Source organism: Myotis daubentonii, chromosome 5, assembly GCF_963259705.1.
Source record: "Myotis daubentonii chromosome 5, mMyoDau2.1, whole genome shotgun sequence".
Classification (NCBI taxonomy): domain Eukaryota; kingdom Metazoa; phylum Chordata; class Mammalia; order Chiroptera; family Vespertilionidae; genus Myotis; species Myotis daubentonii.
This window is the reverse complement of record NC_081844.1, coordinates 20418529-20436563: the sequence shown is the minus strand read 5'-3', so window position 1 is coordinate 20436563 and position 18035 is coordinate 20418529. Positions and strand designations below refer to the sequence as shown.

The window sequence follows — 18035 nt, the reverse complement described above, 5'->3', positions numbered from 1 at the left end:
TGTGAAGGCAATCCCACCGAGAAAGAAAAGCCTTTTCAAGAAATGGTGCTAGAGCCCTGGCCAGTAGCTCAGTGGGTTAGAGAGAGAGAAACTAACTTGTTGTTTCACTTATTTATACATTCATTGGTTGATTCTTGTACATGCTCTGACAAGGGATTGAACCCACAACCTTGGCATATCGGGATGACGCTCTAACCAGGCATAATGCTAATTTAAGGGGCGTCAAGGTAGACCCCAGACCCCCACCTTCTGGAACTCACTTTAATTTTCCATGTCCTCCTCTGCTGCGCCAAGGTCTGGGTCTCCCTAATTTCTCAGTGCCACCCTAACACCCCTTACCAGGACCCTGGGCTCTACTCCTGCCCATGGTCACTTTTCTCGTTGGCATCGACAGTCTGCAATTGCGTACACTCACTTCCTGTGTGGCAGGTGCCCAGCCCTCACTCTGGTTCATGGCTGTCCCCAGACAGAACATCTCAGTTCTCTGCTGCTGGGTCCTCAGCTCCCAGGGAGGGTGGCTGTCTACCTAGCAGCTGGAGAGCTGCAGCACTGCAGGGGTAAGGGCCGAAGTCCTCAGCCGGGTGGGCCCGGGACTCACCGTTGGGACAGAAGAAAGCACTGTAGGTGTATGTGCGGGGAGCTCCTTCGGGCTGAAACAGAGAAATGGGGAAAACAGCGTTGGCTGGCAGTCAGGAGAGGGTGCAGTGCCCTCCCAGGGCAGCGGCTCCCGCTCTGGACAGGGTGATGCCAATCTCACAGGTACACAGACAAGGACTGGGCTGCCCACCTCCCAGGCCCAGGTGGGGAAACTGAGGCTCCCGTCCCCTTCCCTGGGCTCTAGTCAAACAAACTCACCAACCAATCCTGGGCTTGTCATGCTCCCCACGCCCCCACGGGCCCTCCTGGCCACCCTCTTTCACGGGCTGCCAGCCCAGCGTCCCTCTCGGGGTGGGGAGCACTGTGCCTTGAAGGCTGCCGTGACCGAAGGCCCCACCTGACGCCCCTCAGCACCCAGAGGGGGAGGCCTGCGTCTGCCAAGCACAGGTTCCCCACCCCACTGTCCGTCCAAGCACCCCTTGTCTCCTGTCTCTCCCGCCCGTGCTCCCGCCCTGCCCCTTCCACACACAGCTCCCACGTAGCGGGAGACAGCGAGAAAGGAGGCACCCAGAACTGAACCCAACAAATGCCCCTCAGAGTTCGGCGTGACCAGCACAGCCGCGTGGGCCTCTCAGCTCTCAGCACCGCTTTCATTCCACAAAACTAGTAAGCGGGGGCCACGCTTCCCTAGAGCATCCCAGGCTGGTTCGCCACAGCCTGCTCTGCGCCACGGCGAGGGGCCCCTCACCTGTCCAGGGCCCCCAGGGCCCCGAGGGCCCCCTGCTGAAAGAAACCAGGGAGGGCCTAGGGAGCCGAGCCCTGAAAGTGCCCTGGGCGAGGGCGTGGGCTCACCTCCACCATCACGCTGCGCCGGGTGTGGTCCCTCCCGGCGGGGACCCTCCTGTCAGCGTAGCTCTCCTCGGCCTGTTTGCTGGGCTTCCCGTCCCGGCAGCAGCTTGTTTCTCCGTAAGCCAGGACTTTGGCTGCAGAGATCTGAGTGCTCAGTGCTGCTCTCAGAGCAGGGAGCTGTCCTGCCCCCTTGTAGCATATATGCACATGTATGTGTGCGCATGCACGCACATGTGAAAGCTGCATGGTGTGTATGTGCATATGCACATGTGTGTCTGTGCATACGTGTGTTTGTGTGCATGCATGTGTGTGTGTTTGTACTTGCATGCATGCACACGTGTGTGCTACACAGGTTTGGTGCCTTAAGAACCCGGCTCTAGCAGGTAAGGCCTCAAGCCCCACCCTCAGGGGCCGCCTCCCCCATTCCTGACCATTCCCTCTGGCCTGCCTCCCCAGCTGCTGTCCTGCCCTTCAGGAGGGCCCTCCCCGCACCTGCTCCCCCCCCACCCCCCCGCACCGCGCCCATGCCTGTGGGCAGGGCCTGGGCCCCTGGGTGGCCTGGAGGGGGTGCCCAAAGAGCAGGGCCCTCACCTGTGATGTTGCTGAGCCCCAGGTCGCTGAAGGACAGGACCACCCAGATGGGCTCCGTCTCCCCAGAGGCCATGCACAGCTTCTTGGTCAGATGACGTCTGCCGGGATGCCCAACAAACCGGGTGCCCTTGGGAACGGAGATCTTCACATACACCTGCAGGGGGTGGGCTCATGGTGCCCGGAGTCTGTGCGACCCCCAGCACACCCCACCACCCGCCGCCACCGACAGCCTGCCAGCCCTCCCCCAAAGCCGTGCCCTCCTTGGAAGCCCCCTTTCCAGTTCTAACCAGAACCAGTACCCGCAGTGTCCTGCTGGGAGCCCCAGTCCCCCTCAGCTCCCCACATCCCCCAGGTCTAGTTCCCCCCAGACCAAGACCAGTTCAAGGGCCACCTCTCCACAGCCACCCCGGGGCATCGAGTGATGAGCCGCTCCCCGTGCCAGCCCCACAGGGCAGCCCTCTGAGACTCTCCAATCACCAAGGTCTGCAGCACCCTAACAGCTCTGCGTGCGCATGCGTGTGCACCATGTGTCTCTGTAACCCCAAATCTAGGACAGGCTCTTTGCTCCACATCTGCTTGTCCGGCCAGCAGATATGAATGAAGTACCTCGTGGGAGCAGGTGCCCTGCCAGGAGCTAAAGAAACAGAACTCAGTGAACCACTGAGCCTGTGGGAGTGAGCGGGACCAGGCTGAACTCGCACACCCAGTTTATAGATAGGAAAACTGAGGCAGAACGGCTGGTAGTGTAGCCAAGCTAAAGCCCAGAGGTTCCTCTGAGGAAAGGGAGGCGCAGGTGTGTTGAGACCACGCCCCAGCCCCCAGCAGCCTCGGCGCCTTTCAGCTCACAATTTCCAACCCCTCCCTCGACAGATGTCCTCATTTTTCAGGAAAAGCCAGCAATCTGTTTGGGGGGAGTAACGTCTCTTGGTTTCCACAGTGTCTCTGTTTTGGGGCCACAGCTCGCATCTTCTGTTGTCCGTGTGAAATAAGCCAGAAGCCTTGGGGGACACTGTGCACCTGGGCGGGGCCTGGAGAAGGCCAGCCGTGTCCCAAGCGCCCAGCTGGCCCGGGTGAGGCTGACACCGAGCTGGACCCCTGACCCTGTGCCCCGCTTACCGCTCCGCCCGGCCCCAGGTTACAATCGCTGCCCCCGAGAGCTGCCTCTAACCATGGGGAGCCCTCCTCGCCGCCCTTCCTCTCACCCTCCAGCTGGCATCCAGGCTGAGACGGGGCTCAAAGATGACAAGGTCAGGGAGGATGGGTGCCCTGGCCTCCCCAAGCTGCACCAAATCAGAGCCCCCCAAACACCCCTTCCCCACTGTGCCCCTACCAGATCTTGGCCCTGCAGGACCCCTCCACCTCACCTGCTGTCCTTCCCTGTCACCACGTTCTGAAATCCCCCAGCCTCCAAGGTCAGCCTCCTCCAGCGGATATGCTATGGGTTGAACTGTGTCCCCCAAAAAGATATGTGGATGCTCTAACCCCCACTACCTGTAATCGTGACCTTGGAAACAGGGTCATCAAATTACAATGAGGCCCTAATCCAACATGACTGGGGTCCTTCCTTATAGCCTTTGGACGCAGACATTCACAGAGGGAAGGTGGCCACGTGAAGACAGGGGCAGAGATGGGAGAGACGCAGCCACAGGCAAGAGGAACACAAGGGTTGCGGCAGCCACCAGAGGCCAGGAGAGCCATGATGGGCTCAGAGCTACTGTCCCTTAGAGCCTCTAGAACAGTGGTTCTCAACCTTCTGGCCCTTTAAATACCTGTTGTGACCCAACCATAAAATTATTTTCGTTGCTACTTCATCACTGTAATGTTGCGACTGTTATGAATCGTCATGCAAATATCTGATATGCAGGATGGTCTTAGGCGACCCCTGGGAAAGGGTCGTTCGACCGCCAAAGGGGTCGCGACCCACAGGTGGAGAACCGCTGCTCTAGCACGAGCCCACTCTGCCCACACCTTGACCTTGGACTCCGGCCTCCGGAACTGTGAGAGGATAAAGTTCTACTGGCTTAAGCCACCCGGTTTGTGCTGCTTTGTCACGGCTGCTACAGGAAACTGATACAGAAGCCTTTTCCATTTCCTCCGAGAGGGAGCTGTGGCCCCCACGGCAGCCGCCCCCCCAGACGGGTGTATGCATTTCAGTGTCCAGAAATAAAGACTGAAGCTGCAGCTGCGCCTGTTCATGTGCATGCGATGGCTTTCCTGCTACCACAGCTGCGACAGGGACCACTATGTCCGCTCAGGCCCTTTACAGAGGCCCATGCAGGCCCGGAGTCAGGCCGGGCGGCTCCGTGGCATGTGCACCCCCACCCCCCCCTCCGCCAGGCACACATCCCCACCCGGCCCCGCCCCAGCTTCGATGGCTGGTGAATCAGAGGCCGATCCCATCCTGCCTCTGCCTCCTCCACAACACAGATGCCGTCCCCGCAGACCCCACCCTGTGTCCCCAATATCCCAGATGCTATTCCCACGGCCCCCAGGATGGCCCCACTTCCCATACCTCCCCAATATCCCAGATGCTCACCCCACGGCCTCCCCAGGATGACCCCATCTCTCCCCTGCTTCCCTGATAGCAAAGTGCTGTGCCCCCACCAACATCCCCCCCGGACGACCCCACCCGCCCGCTTCCTGATATCATGGGTGCTGCCCCCCAACAGGAGGGCTGTGGGGCGGGCTCAGTACCTCAGCGCAGATGCCCATGTAGTTGTAGATGCTGAGCGGGATCTTGACCTGCTCCCCCCGGACCACCTGGGGGGGCAGCGTGAAATCCACAAAGAAGGGCTTGAAGGTCTTCAGCAAGGAGGGCGTGGCGATGCCCAGGCCCCACGCCGAGGACAGACCCACAGCCTCGCCCACCCAGCTGGTGATGGAGTCAGGGGCCTGCACACGGAACATCTCCTCGCCAGACGGGTCGCTGCAGAAAGACGGACAACCTGTGGGCCCTTCTCCGGGGCCAGGCTGCAGCGGTGAGGTGGGGACAGATGACTTGAGCCACACGGCCCAAGCCCAGGGAGGTACCCCCTGCAGCTGGGGGAGAATCATTTAAGACACCATGAGCGTGTGACAGCAGAGGGCCGCCCTCTACCCCGACTCGCTGTGATCAGAAATGTGAATGGCTCTTAGGATGACAGCCCATAGGGACACAGGCCCCCAAAATACGGGTTCAGAGGCACAAACTTTAGCAGTGCATGTTCCGCCCAGTTTAGGGGGGAAGATGCTGAATCGAGGGAGTCTTAGGACATGCTTGTGAGTCCCAGAAAGGTGTGTCCACGTCCTGAACCCTGGTACCTGTGGATGTGGCCTTATTCAGAAACAGGTCTTTGCAGCTGTTAACATGAGGCCATGCTGGGGTAAGTGGTCCCTAACCCAATAGCAGGCGTCCTTATAAGAAGGAAAGGCCATGGGGAGACAAGGCGGACACTGGGTGATGTGGCCGCGAGCCAAGGACACCTAGAGCCTCCGGAAGCTGGAAGAGACAGTGAAGGATCCGCCCCCAGAACTGCCGGAGGGAGCTCAGCCCTGCCGAAGCCTTGCTCTCCGACTTCTGGCCTCCAGACCATGAGAGAATAAATTTCTATTGTTTTAAGTCCCCCGGCTTGTGATCATGTGTTACCGCAGACCCAGGAAACTGATACAGTAACCCTCCCAAAAAGGAAGAAAGAACATAAAAAGCCTTAACAATTTTTAAATTGATCACATGACACAACAGTATTTGGGGCATATGTAAAATACGTAATTCAAACGAACTCCACCTGTTTCTTTTTACCCCTCTGACATGGCACTAGGAGGTTTGAAATTACATATGGGACAGCACTACTCAAACCCACCCCAGATCCTCCCTGCCCCCGCCAGGGGCACACTGATCGCTCTGGGATGGCTCTGGGGACAAACCCTATTGTCTCCTTTGCGGTTCCAGGACGTCCTTTGGCGATTTGCCTTGGCATTTGGTGCAAAAGAGCTCGTTGGAAAATAAAACCTTTAACCCGAGGAGAAGCCTGAGAACGGAAGCCGGAACTACACCTGGGCTGGCAGGGAGCCAGGCTGCTGCTCCTCACCTGCCCGTCCACCTCTGTCCACTTCCGGAGCCTGACCCAGGTGGGCCTCGCGGGGCAGCCAGACACCTCAGGCTGCAGTTTGCAGAGGCCACACTGCCCGTCAGGCCCCGCAGTGCCTGCGAACCTATCGTCCCTTCTGTGAGGGTCACACGCTGCCACCCCTCCCCCACTCAAGCCCAGCCTCTTCCCAGCTGGCAGAACTTTCATGGCTTCGTATGGTCACAGCCAACAGAGGGGGAGGGAGCACCTCAAATCTCAAGTCTCAAATCCCTGGCTGCAACCCTATGTGGCTCTCCACATTCCCCCCCACAGCCCATCTGCCTTCCCCCCCACACCCCCTCCTCCAGGCCCTCCCAGCTCACTCCAACCTGTGGAAACCCACCACCCTCCCCGCCCCCAGCTCTTGTCCACGCTGGTCCTGCCACCTGGAGACCTTCCCTTTCTTGTGTGTCCATCTTGTGGGACTCAGCTCGGGCTCCACCTGCCCTGGGCGCCTCTCAGCTTCTCCAAAGGGCTCCTCTTCCGCCTCTGGAGCCCGTGCCCAGCCCGTCATGAGAACGTGACGCTTCGGTAGGATTGGTGCCAGGACTGGTACCACATCACCCCTTGTCTTGGTACCATTCCCGGCACCAAAACCATCACCTAGCACCCAGAAAGCAGGTACATAACTGAGTGATGATGGCCAGACAGCGCATCTTAAGTCTGGGGCCCCAGAGCAAAATGCAATCATCTGATCTATTCTGACCAGGAGTTTAGCCTTCCCACAACGGGCACACACACACATCAGTGGAAGCAGCCCCGGGAACCCCGGTGGGGAGCTCGGTTCTGCACGGAGCGCATGCCAGCTGCCTGGTGCCACCTCGTGCCTAGAAGGGGGACCTGGCTCAGGAGGCGGCCCCCCGATGGCCCGGGGTCTGAACTTTCAGGCCACCACTACCTTCTGCTAGTGCCATTGGGGTCTCATGCTGAGCAGTGCAAGAAAAAAGCCGATGGCATCCGGCAGGAATTTGCCAGGGCACTGCTGCTCCAAGAACTAAAAGGAGGAAAAGGGGGGAAGGAAATGTGCTGAGAAAAGCAGCCTGTTTTGGGGGCAGGAGTCCGAGTCCCCTGAGGAGTGAGGAGGAGGTAGGTGGGGTCGAGTTCATGTTCCAGGGAACTGTAATCGTTTTAATGGGCTCGTTATGCAAACAGGGCGGACAGAGTTACCCCAAGAGGGAGCGGCGAGAGGCACAGAGCCCTTACATTTTATAAATGTCATGGGCAGATGTCAGAGGCTGCAGCAGGATTCAGGGCTGACTTCATGGCTTTGGGTTTTACGTGTTAGAAAAAGATGCCCCAGGTCTCACTCAGAGGTGGGTGTCGAGCGAGCCCCAGGCGAACCCCCGGGGAACATCTGGACTCATGTGAACGCCTCAGTGAGGCCCACAGAGGCGGCGAAGGAAGGGAGTCTTCCTGTACCTGATGTTGAGACAGTGCCAAATCCAGGTTTCCGGAAAGAAGGTCCGTCTCCTCTTCTCTGCTCTGTATGGGGGGGAAAAAAGAAGTAATTAAAGTTCCATGGCCATCACTTCATTCTGTTACCTGGCAGGTTAGCATTCTACCTCGTTAGGGCGTAACAGGTTAATTCTCTGACTCGGCGGGGCTAACGTTCTACTTGACGAGGGCTAGAAGTGAGGCATCAAAGGCTTGGCAGAGTCACCTTAAATGAGAGCGTTTCATTTCTGCATTTAGAAGGTAAGCAGGGCCGCCGGGACTTGGGCTTGCCCTGTTTTTCTGCACCATCACATGGAGCTCTTCCCCACCCCAACCACTCCATTCCTCATCGGTCCATCCTCAGAAGCCTCACAGTCCACCTTCCCTGGGGGCTGTCCCTTCACTTAAAAAAAATAACAAGAAGCCCAACTGGAAATTTAGCAAAACGGCTCAGAATTAAAAAATGGTCACGTTCTTTCAACCTGCAATACCTCTCCTGGGAATGCACCCTGGAAATACCCCCAAACACCTGTGCCAGACAGACAGATGGAGCAGTTCCTGGCAGCCCTGTGAGCATTAGCGAACAGCCGGACTCTCCATCAGCAGGGGGCTGGTTAATCACATGACACCACATCCATGCAGCAGAACATTCTATGTCCGTGAAAAAGGGGGAGATAAGCATATACCGTATGGACCGCTAGGGACTGTCTCCAAGGCTTGCTGTTGACTTAAAGAAGGGAGGTACAAACAGTATCGTAGTCTTCTCCCGTTTATGTTTGTTTTTAAATCCTTATATATGCACCCAAAAATTCTAGAAGGGTATCGAAGAAATTATCGGCCATGGTTGTCTCTAAGAAGGGAGTAAGGGACTCTGGAGATGGGAGACTTCTGCTTCACTGTATTACCTTCCATCCTGTTTGAAAAAATTTTAACCACAGGCGCACGGTTAAAAAAACATCTTGTCCTCGGACTAAGAATGTTATCCAATTACAAAAAGGCACAGACACCTGCTTTTTAAGGCATTTCCTGTGCCTTTTGCATTGGGATTTGCAGTTACCCTTTTGTGGTTTTGGGGTTCAGAAGGCTGCTTCCAGGCCAAGCCCTCGAGGCCCCTGGGGCAGTGGCTGACCCTGGAGCCTGAGGGGCAGGTACTCGCCTCCCTCACCCAAACCACATCCCAGAAATGCCTCCGTGTGCCTCCAAACGACCGCAGGAGGAGCCTGGTCTGCCACGCCCTGATTTGGAATTTGGAAGCTAAGAGCCTGTGGGCCTGCCCCACTCCTGCTAAATGAGTGGCCCAGGCAGGAAGAACCCAGGGGACCCAGGCACCCAGCAGCCACTGCAGACGGGGCTGGCGCGTTGGGAAGGCTCTCCGTTTAGGCAGAGGACGCTTGAAAGGTGAAGAGGGCTTTCATGGGTAGGCCCACCAGGGCGGAAGGCCCTCTGGTCCATTTCTGGTTCAGAAAAAGGGCTGAGGAGCCGGGGGCCATCCTCAGGGTCTCCGGAGAGACCCAGGTACTGAGGGACTGCTGGCTGCATCGACCCCATTCCCGGCACCCTTTGGCTGTGTGCCCTCTCTCAGAGGGAGAGGTGGGAAAGAGGACACCCAAGGCTTGCCTCCCCTGTCTCAGCTCATATGCCCTTAAATCCAGAGAGTGGGGAGGCAAAGTCTTCAGGGCACCCTTCCCCTTCCCAAGCTGGCTGGCTGGCCCGTGATTGAGAAGCAAAGGAATGAAGAGAGTGGGAGGAAAAATAGGTAGGCGATAGGGGAGCAGAAAGGAAAGGCCAAAGGGGGAAACAGGAGAGAAGAGAAAACATCACCTCCGGTATAACAAAGGTTTCCATAACTCCAGGGACAAAGCCACAAATCTGAGGAAGATATGTGAATGCCTCTCTCTCAGTAATTGGTAAGTTAGCAAACAAACAAACAAAAGATGAGTAAGGATATAGAGCAGTGGTTCTCAACCTTCTGGCCCTTTAAATACAGTTTATGTGACCCAACCATAAAATTATTTTCGGCCGAAACAGGTTTGGCTCAGTGGATAGAGCGTCGGCCTGCAGACTGAAAGGTCCCAGGTTCGATTCCGGTCAAGGGCATGTACCTGGGTTGCGGGCACATCCCCAGTGGGAGATGTGCAGGAGGCAGCTGATTGATGTTTCTCTCTCATCGATGTTTCTAACTCTCTATCTCTCTCCCTTCCTCTCTGTAAAAAATCAATTAAAATATATTTTTAAAAAAATTATTTTTGTTGCTACTTCATAACTGTAATGTTGCTACTGTTATGAATCGTAATGTAAATATCTGATATGCAGGATGATCTTAGGCAAACCCTGTGAAAGGGTCATTCGACTGCCAAAGGGGTCGCGACCCACACGTTGAGAACCGCTGATATAGAGTATATGGATACACGTATGCATAGAGAGCCCTGTACCCAATGATAGGGATTAGGATATTCAAATAGACATGAGCATTTACAAACACTGGCAATATAGTCAGTCTCCAAAATAAAAACTAGACAATGGATATCATGCAGACCATGCTCACTGGATATGATGCACATTTGAAACAAATTTACAAAACACATAAAAAAATTACTTGAAAAGTTTAAAAACTTCTGGACAATTCAAGCTGAAAAAGGGAATATTCTGAGCTATAATGGAAATACTTACAGAACAACTCAGATGCAGCCAAAGCAGTACTCTGAGGGAAATTCATAGCCTTCAAAAGGCTTAAACATTTAGAGTTAAAATAAGAAAGACTGAAAAGTAATTATTTGGTTTCAACTTGAGAAGGTAGAGATTTTGAGAGGAAGGAGGAAGAGAAAGAAAAAGAAGCAGGGGAAAGAGAAAGAGTAATATAATTTTCTAAGCGGAATCTCTGGGAGATGGAGGATTAAGCCTCAGCTTCCTTCCCTGTCCTGATCCTTCTCTCCTGATGGACCTTCCTCTCTCTACAACCCCAACCCATGCACTGTAACGTGGCTAAAAATGGGGAAGGGTAGAGCTGAATGCTCAGTGCTCAGCCCACTAGGTAAGTCGTGATTTTGGTCACCAAGAGGACAATGGGTGATGCCTGAAGACATTTTTGCTTGTCACAACCGGGGAAACTGAAGCTACATGCATCTGATGGGTGGAGGCCAGGATGCTACTCAACACCCTACAGTGCATGGGTCTGCCTCACCACAAAGAATGATCTGGCCCCAGCCTTTTTTTGGGGGGGGGGGTAGTTTTCTTTTTCTTTTTTAGCCACAGCCTTAGATGTCAACAGGGTGAAGTTAGAAAACCCTGCTCGAGGCAGCGGCAATTACCTGGGAGGCTGCCTGGAGGACGCCACTGCCATCAGGCTCCCTGTGTGGGGCTGGAAGGTGTGGACAGCCCCGTCGGTGTATAGGCCACCATCCTGCCGGTGGTTCAGGCTCACCAGGTCAGTCATCACCACCAGCCCTGTTTCCTAGGCAACAGACAACAAGAGACCCACGGTGGGGAAGTGGATGTAATGTCCCCAACAGTTCTCATCACCCTGAGGCCACTGACCCAACACTGCTTCTGTGTCATGGCCCTGCAGCAGGCGTGGTGACATGGACTGAGGGGGTTATGGCACCCAGGGGCCATCCAGGACAGAGTAGAGGAAAGGCCGATACATTTGTGGCTCAGACAGGCAAATCCAGAGAGACAGAGAGCAGACTGCTGGTTGCCGGGGTGGGGAAGGGGACATGGGGAGTGACTGCGAATGGAGATGGGGTTTCCTTTTGGGGTGATGGGGATGGTTTGGTACTAGGTAGAGGTAGTGGTTGCATCGCATTGCAAATACACTAAAGGCCAATGAATTGTTCACTTTGAAATGGTTAAATTTCCTGTTGTGTGGCTTTCACACACACACACAAAATCAACTGTTGTAGTGCCTGGTCCAGACCAAGGGCCAGTGACTGTCACAATTATCTTCATCACTCTGCTAATTTTGGGGACAACTGGATTGAGGGGAAGCTCCGTCCTGGTCTGGCCGACTCTGCTTTGTGCACAGGAATGCAAACCTAGTTACTCTGACTCAGAAACAGCACCTCCTAATTCCCAAAGCTTCCAGGACCCAGGGATTCAAATCTCCCGTCATTCAACAAGCACGTAATTGAAACTTCATTTGTTCCAACACAGGTCTACAGGTACAGAGAGATATGGAATAAATATATTTTAGCTAACATAGCAAGATAAGTCATTTGTTCAAATATACTGCATATGTTTTATATATGTCGTTTTTAAGATAATTTTTAAAACTATTACAGCCAAAGGTTAATTGTGAGATCTAGGTGGTAGGTATACAGGTATTTATAAATTTATTCAACTCTTCCAAATGTATGGAAAATTCCATAGTAAAAACGGTGTGTGTGTGCGGGGGGGGGGGTGCCTTTTTAAAATGGGAAGAAAAGCACCTTCAGATGGGACACGCATTCGCGTGGAGACCATCCGCAGGTAAGGTGGGCTCCCAGCCTGACCTAGACTGACAGACCTAGACTGACACGTGTACACGTGGGGGCTGCCGGCACCAGCCCCGCCCTTGTAGGCAGGAAGGAGAGGGGTGGACGGGAGCTACAGATGTCATTGCAAGTGAACCCACCACCTGAGAACACAGCCACCCACTCCCCATGTGGAGGTTTTCCTTCCAGCAAAGCACCTGAACATCACTGCTCCCTATCAAGTTCAAGTTGTCAGTCCGTGCTGAGAACCGTTCTGCTCTCATCTGCCTTGCACACTGGCGGAGACTGGGGGGGTGGAGGGGGTGGGGGTGGGGGTCCACTTAGGAGCTTTCACTGGGGAGAATCGCAAACAAGTTCTGCAGCAATGAGTTTGGGAGCCTCCACCCCCACCCAACTCTGTATCCCCAAGACCCTTTGTTTCAAAATGAGAAGAGCACAGAAGTGGGTTCCAAGACCACCCCTCCTTACGGCGAAGGCGAACCCGGAGTCCTTGGTGACGCCCCAGAGCCAGGGGAAGACGAAGGAGCGCCGCCGGCGGCGGGCGGCCAGCCCAGCCCACCAGAGGGGTCCGTCCTCCCACGACACCCTGAGGGCAGCAGACACGTCGTAATCTTCCAGGTCCCGGACAACCTACAGGCAGGCGGGGCGTGGGGGTCAGTCAGCTAAGGGTTTCTTTTCTCTCATGGGCCTGGCGTGCTCCCGTCTCAACCTCCTGTCACATACATCACTGATGACAAGCCTTGGGGAGAGGCACTGGTGGTGGTAAACACAATATAAAGGGAGCCCTTTAAGACGGAGCCGGAGCGGCCACGCCAGAGGAACTGCCTTGCACGACGTACGCCTCCAACATTTGGAATGTGAAAACCGGGCAAAATAACCCGTGGACGAGGCCTAAAGCAACACTGTGCCCCCAAGAACTGTTTGCAAAGGTAACAGGAAAGCAGTTATAACTACCAGCCTGATGACTACTAGGCTGAAAAGATTTAAAAACCGTCTAGAATTAGCATCACTACGTTATGTTACCTGCACCAACAGAAATGCCTTCCTCCTACTGATGTAATTATTCCCCTTCTCTTTCCCGTAAACACCCTTTGCCTTTGTCCCCTAACCAGACACTATTTGAGCTTCTACCGGAATCAGTGAGTCCCTAGTAGCTCTTCTTATTGATCTAGAATACATGCTTGTTGCCTCTCACTTTGAAATTCCTCCTATTTTTAGGTTGGTAGTGGCACTGGCCCATTTTAAAGATGGGCAGACTGAGGCCGGAGAGGTGAGACCTGGACAAAGTTGCGCCGCAAAGGTTTTCTGAATTTGACTCCAAGATCTTTCAACCGCACAGAAGCAGCGACAAGGGGTGGGTTCGCTGAGAAATGAGCCCCATGGAGAGAGGGTATGTGGGTTCACACTGGGCTCTTCACTTGCTGACAAGCAAGCGAACCTGGGGAGGAATAGGAAGCCGACACTCACCTGGGCGGGAGTCAGCCGGAAACCAGACCTCAGCAGGTAGACGCTCTGATCAACCACAGCGACACACACGCAGCTGCCCCTGGCAGCCTTGACCCGCAGGTCCACAACCTCCCCGGGCTGCGTCTCATTCACCGAGTACGTCAGTGAAACCTGGACCCAAACACAGCAGAGAAATCAGGAGCTTGGCCCAAACCTCCCAAACCGCCCCCTTACCCTCTCCCGCCTTGGTCCTCGCTAGCCCAGCCATCCAGGCGAGGACACAGGGAAAGGCAGAGTGATAGGAACTAAGCTGGTGCAACTGGGACATTCTGTGCACAGGATGGGAGGTGGGCATGGGAGACAGGCGCTGGCCGAGGGCGTGTTGCGGCCAGGTGTGAAGGGTGCAGGGAGAGGGCAGGCTGAGCCTGCTGTTGGGGCCTAAGCCGTGTCCCTTAGGTCGGAGCCCAGTGGGGTAGAGAACAGCTTTTCCCTGTGTGTGCTGAATGCAAATCCCCATCTGGGTGACTTCTGGAGAAGCTCCAGCTAAGACGCAACTTAGGGTCTGGTTATTCCTGAAGGCAGGGCAGCCCTTCCAAGTCCTGCTTGTGGCGCCACCATGTGGCAGCTGTGCACAGCCCACCCCGCATTGACACCCTGGGGTTCCCAGCCCTGGATGGCGATTGACACCCTGGGGTCCCCCCCACCCCCACCCCGTTGGGATCCCGATGTTCTACCTGGTTTTCAAAAAAAGTCTCCACAGTGAACTGGACGCTGTCGGCAACCCCTTCTCCATTCTCCCTGACATAGAAGACCAGCAGGCGGCCGAGGGGGACCATGCTGGGGGTCACGGCCAGTTGGAGAGAGGTCATGCATACACTGAGCTCAGCTGCTGGGGCTGGAGGGGGCGCTAAGACAAGTCAAAGGTGGGAGAGGTGGGGGAGCCAGCACTCCACGGTGGGCCCACCAATGCCCAGGCTGCACAGCGCAGGGAGGGGCTGGCTCAGGCCCAGTGCTCCCGGAGGGAAGGGAAGCAAAGCCCCAGAGGAGGAAGGTGAACAGTGCCTAGAGCCCCACTCAGGCCAGCAGCTCTCACCCAGGGCGATGCTGCCCCCTAGGGGCCATTCGACAATGTCTAGGCACATTTGTGGTTGTCACAACTTGGAGGTGCTACTGGCATCTAGTGGGTGGGCCTGGAATACTGATCAACACCCTGCAGTGCACAGGGCAGAGAAAGATCCGCCCTAACACCAGCAGGGCCAAGGGTGAGAAAGTGACTTAGCATGGGAGAGGAGACCCTGTCTTCCTGTCTATCTATGAATCTATGCATCTATCTACCCATGAGTCTGTCTATCTATCTATCTATCTATCTATCTATCTATCTATCTATATCTATTTATCTACCAATCCATAAATCAATTTCTCTATCTGCCTATCTATCTATAAGTTTATCTATCTATGAATCTATGTATCTACCTATGAATCAACCTATCCATGAGTCAGTCAGTTTGTCTAGCTGGCTGTTTGGGTATCTACCCATCCATCCATCCATCAAGCTTTTCTCTTCCCTTCCTTCTTTCCATACATCCATCTGTCTGTCCTTCTATTCACCCATCCATTCCTCCATCATCTGTCTATCTGTCTATCTATCTGTCTATCTATCTATCCATCCATCTATAAATCTATCCACCTATCTCAGGGATTCTCACCCAAGGTGACTTTTCTCCCTAGGGACATGGGTGATGTCCGGGATTGTTAGGTTGTCACTGCGTGTGGATGGCTGTTACTGACATCTGGTGGGGGGAGACCAGGGATGTTGTTTCAGACCCTACAGTGCCCAGGACATCCCACCACGAGTATGACTTGCCCTCGAGCTCCCATAGTCCCCACTTTGGAGATCCTGCTTTAGGCAAAAGGCTGTGAAAAGGAGGAAGACCCTGAGACAGAGGTGGGTCTCGTGAGGAGCACATGGAGTCAAGGAGAAGAAAAAAACAGGACTCCCAGGTGCAGCAACAGCCTGGGCAAAGGCTGAAGGGGGCTGGCAGGAGGCACCATAGCAGAGTGTGGGCCAATGCAGGGCCCCGCCTACTGCCACCTGCCCCATCCCCTGCGGACACACAGTAAGGACCTCTCCACCTGGAGCAGCTGGCCACCCTGCCATCCTGGCCCCAGCCCCATCTCACTAGGGACACATGCCCTGCGCCCTGAGGCAGGCTCGCCTCTTGGTGGTGTCTGGTTACCCCTTCTCTCCGGGGCACCTGTCCCCGTCTCCACGGCCGAGAAGGAGGAACGGGACCTCCAGGCTGCAGCCAGCTCACCTGTCTCCGAAAGGTGTGTTAAGCGAACCGGCTTCTCCAGGGCTGCCCGCCTACTTCTCTGCTGGGTGACGTGGGCAGGCTGCTGGCCGGAGAGCACGATGTTGCCCCGTGCGGCCACCTCATAGTGCAGGGTGAGATTGCAGGCACACGTGGACGTCACGGAAAAACGGGCTTCTTCCCCGACCTGCGGGAAACAGACGGCGTGGCTGGCCCTGCTGGTACCCACAGCCTGGCACCAACGCCACGGCCCACCCTGGGAGACGGCCACCCTGGGGCGACAGGGGGGCTGGGAAGGCTAAGGGAGGGGTGCTGGCCTCAGGGCGGGTCACCCGTGTCCGGTCCTGGCTGTGGCCATGTCCGCCTGGCAGCCTCACTGCTGCCCTACAAACGGGGCTCTGGTGCACCGAAACGCCATCCTGGGAGCTCTCCATGAGGCGTCGGGTAGTAAAGATTTAACTCGGTCCAAAGAGAGGGCTGGCCTTTGCCCTCAGCTCCTGACAGGGGATCTCCAAGCCCCTGAGGTGTCCTGCCGAATAGTGTCTTTGTTGACCTACGGTCTTGGGCCACACCAGCGTCACCTCTGGAGGGGCTGGGACTGAGGCCAGCCATGCAGTGGCCGGCTGTGTCTATGAAACTGACCCCCCATAAAAACCCTGGATGCTGAGGCTCAGATGAGCGTCCCGGTGGGCAGGACACCAGGCATGTGGTCATACATTTTTCTGGGAACATAACACAGTCTGTGACTCTGTGGGGAGAGGACGATGGAAGCTCACCTTCAGGATGTCCCTGGACCCTGCCTCTTTCTGGGCTGATTTTTTACAATATATTTTATTGATTTTTTATAGAAAGGAAGGGAGATAGAGTTAGAAACATCGATCAGCTGCCTCCTGCACACCCCCTAACTGAGGATGTGCCCGCAACCAAGGTACGTGCCCTTGACCAGAATCAAACCAGGGACCCTTCAGTCCTCAGGCTGACGCTCTATCCACTGAGCCAAACCGGTTAGGGCTGGGCTGGTTTTAATCCGTATCTTTCACTGTAATAAACCATAACTGTGAGCATAACAGCTGGGAGTGAGCCTTGAAATTGAAAAACCTGAGGATAGTCTGGGGACCCCCCAAACTCTGCAGTTGCTGTCAGGAGAGAGGGAGTCTTGGGGCACCTCCCTAAGTGAGCAGGTGCCAGTGCTGGCAGTGGGCTGGCCCTTCTCATGGCACATAGGCATGCGATCCAGGAAAACCCCATGGCTGGAGGGATGGGGGCTCCAACACCAGCATCAGCACTGGCCCTGCGGGGGTGTGTGCAGGAAGCCTTACCTGCAGGGGGCGGGCGGGCGGCTGCAGCTGCAGGTAGCACTGGCTTGGGGAGTACCAGCTGCTGAGAGACAGGTAGCTGGGCAGGTACTGGGTCCCCACAGGCTTTCCATTGAGTGCCGTCACCTTGGCCTGAGGAGGAGAGGGTGCTTGGTCAAGGCCTGGGTGCCTGGAGTAGGAAGGGAATCTTGGGGATGCGTGTGCCTGTCCAGCCGTGTAGCAAGACCCCCTCAGGCTCCAATTTCCCTTTGGGAACCCCTCCCCGATTCTCAGTCAATGGCGTTTAGAGCTCTGTGGGAAACACGTGTCCAAGACTGGCCACAGGGTGTTGGGGGTTGGCTAAGGCGGGACAGGTTGCCACTTGGCCACTGGGTGACAGTTCCACCACCTAGTAGGAAACGCCGCCCCTCCCAGGCTCGCCAGCAGCCAGGTGGCTTCTAAAGGGAATCAGCTGCATGGCAAGTGAGCACCAGGGACAGGGCAGTGAGGGGAGGGCCCGTCGTGCGGACAGCATCCCAGGGGCTCTGGACCCGCCCCCGCCTGCAGCTCACGGCCCTTCTCCTGCCTGACCCAGGTCCCGGTGGCTACACCACTATTGCTCCTCGAGGGCTGGCACCTTTACTGGATGCTAAAAGAATGTGGCTAACACAAGGGCGACCTCAGAGGGGGCAGTTTAAGACCTATGTGTGGTGCAATATACAGATCTTGTAACACAGACCCTATATGTTCATGTTGATCAATGTCACTCCAATCAATTTGATAAAAATGAAAATACCCATGTGTGATAAAGAATAAAGACGTCGGCAGCTTCGGTCCCGCTCCTGGGAGGTGGCCCCCAGCCCCCTGGAACGTCCCGCGTGCTGTGAGCTCGTGGTGCATGGAGGGCCCTGATAACATGTGCTAACGAGACGACTC

The 18035-nt window shown here is 55.6% G+C and overlaps 1 protein-coding gene across 1 annotated transcript in view; it reads right to left on the bottom strand.

The window, feature by feature from the left end:
* Positions 1-18035, bottom strand: part of CPAMD8 (C3 and PZP like alpha-2-macroglobulin domain containing 8) — a 62544-nt gene that overhangs the window by 19002 nt on the left and 25507 nt on the right. Inside the window, exons 13-23 of the mRNA XM_059696337.1 lie at positions 17124-17252; positions 15808-15991; positions 14227-14399; positions 13514-13663; positions 12515-12676; positions 10886-11028; positions 7563-7625; positions 4732-4963; positions 2038-2191; positions 1450-1580; positions 599-650 (exon numbers count right to left, since the gene is read on the bottom strand). Coding sequence (XP_059552320.1) covers positions 599-650; positions 1450-1580; positions 2038-2191; positions 4732-4963; positions 7563-7625; positions 10886-11028; positions 12515-12676; positions 13514-13663; positions 14227-14399; positions 15808-15991; positions 17124-17252 — 1573 coding nt within the window. The remainder of the gene's footprint in view (positions 1-598; positions 651-1449; positions 1581-2037; positions 2192-4731; positions 4964-7562; positions 7626-10885; positions 11029-12514; positions 12677-13513; positions 13664-14226; positions 14400-15807; positions 15992-17123; positions 17253-18035) is intronic.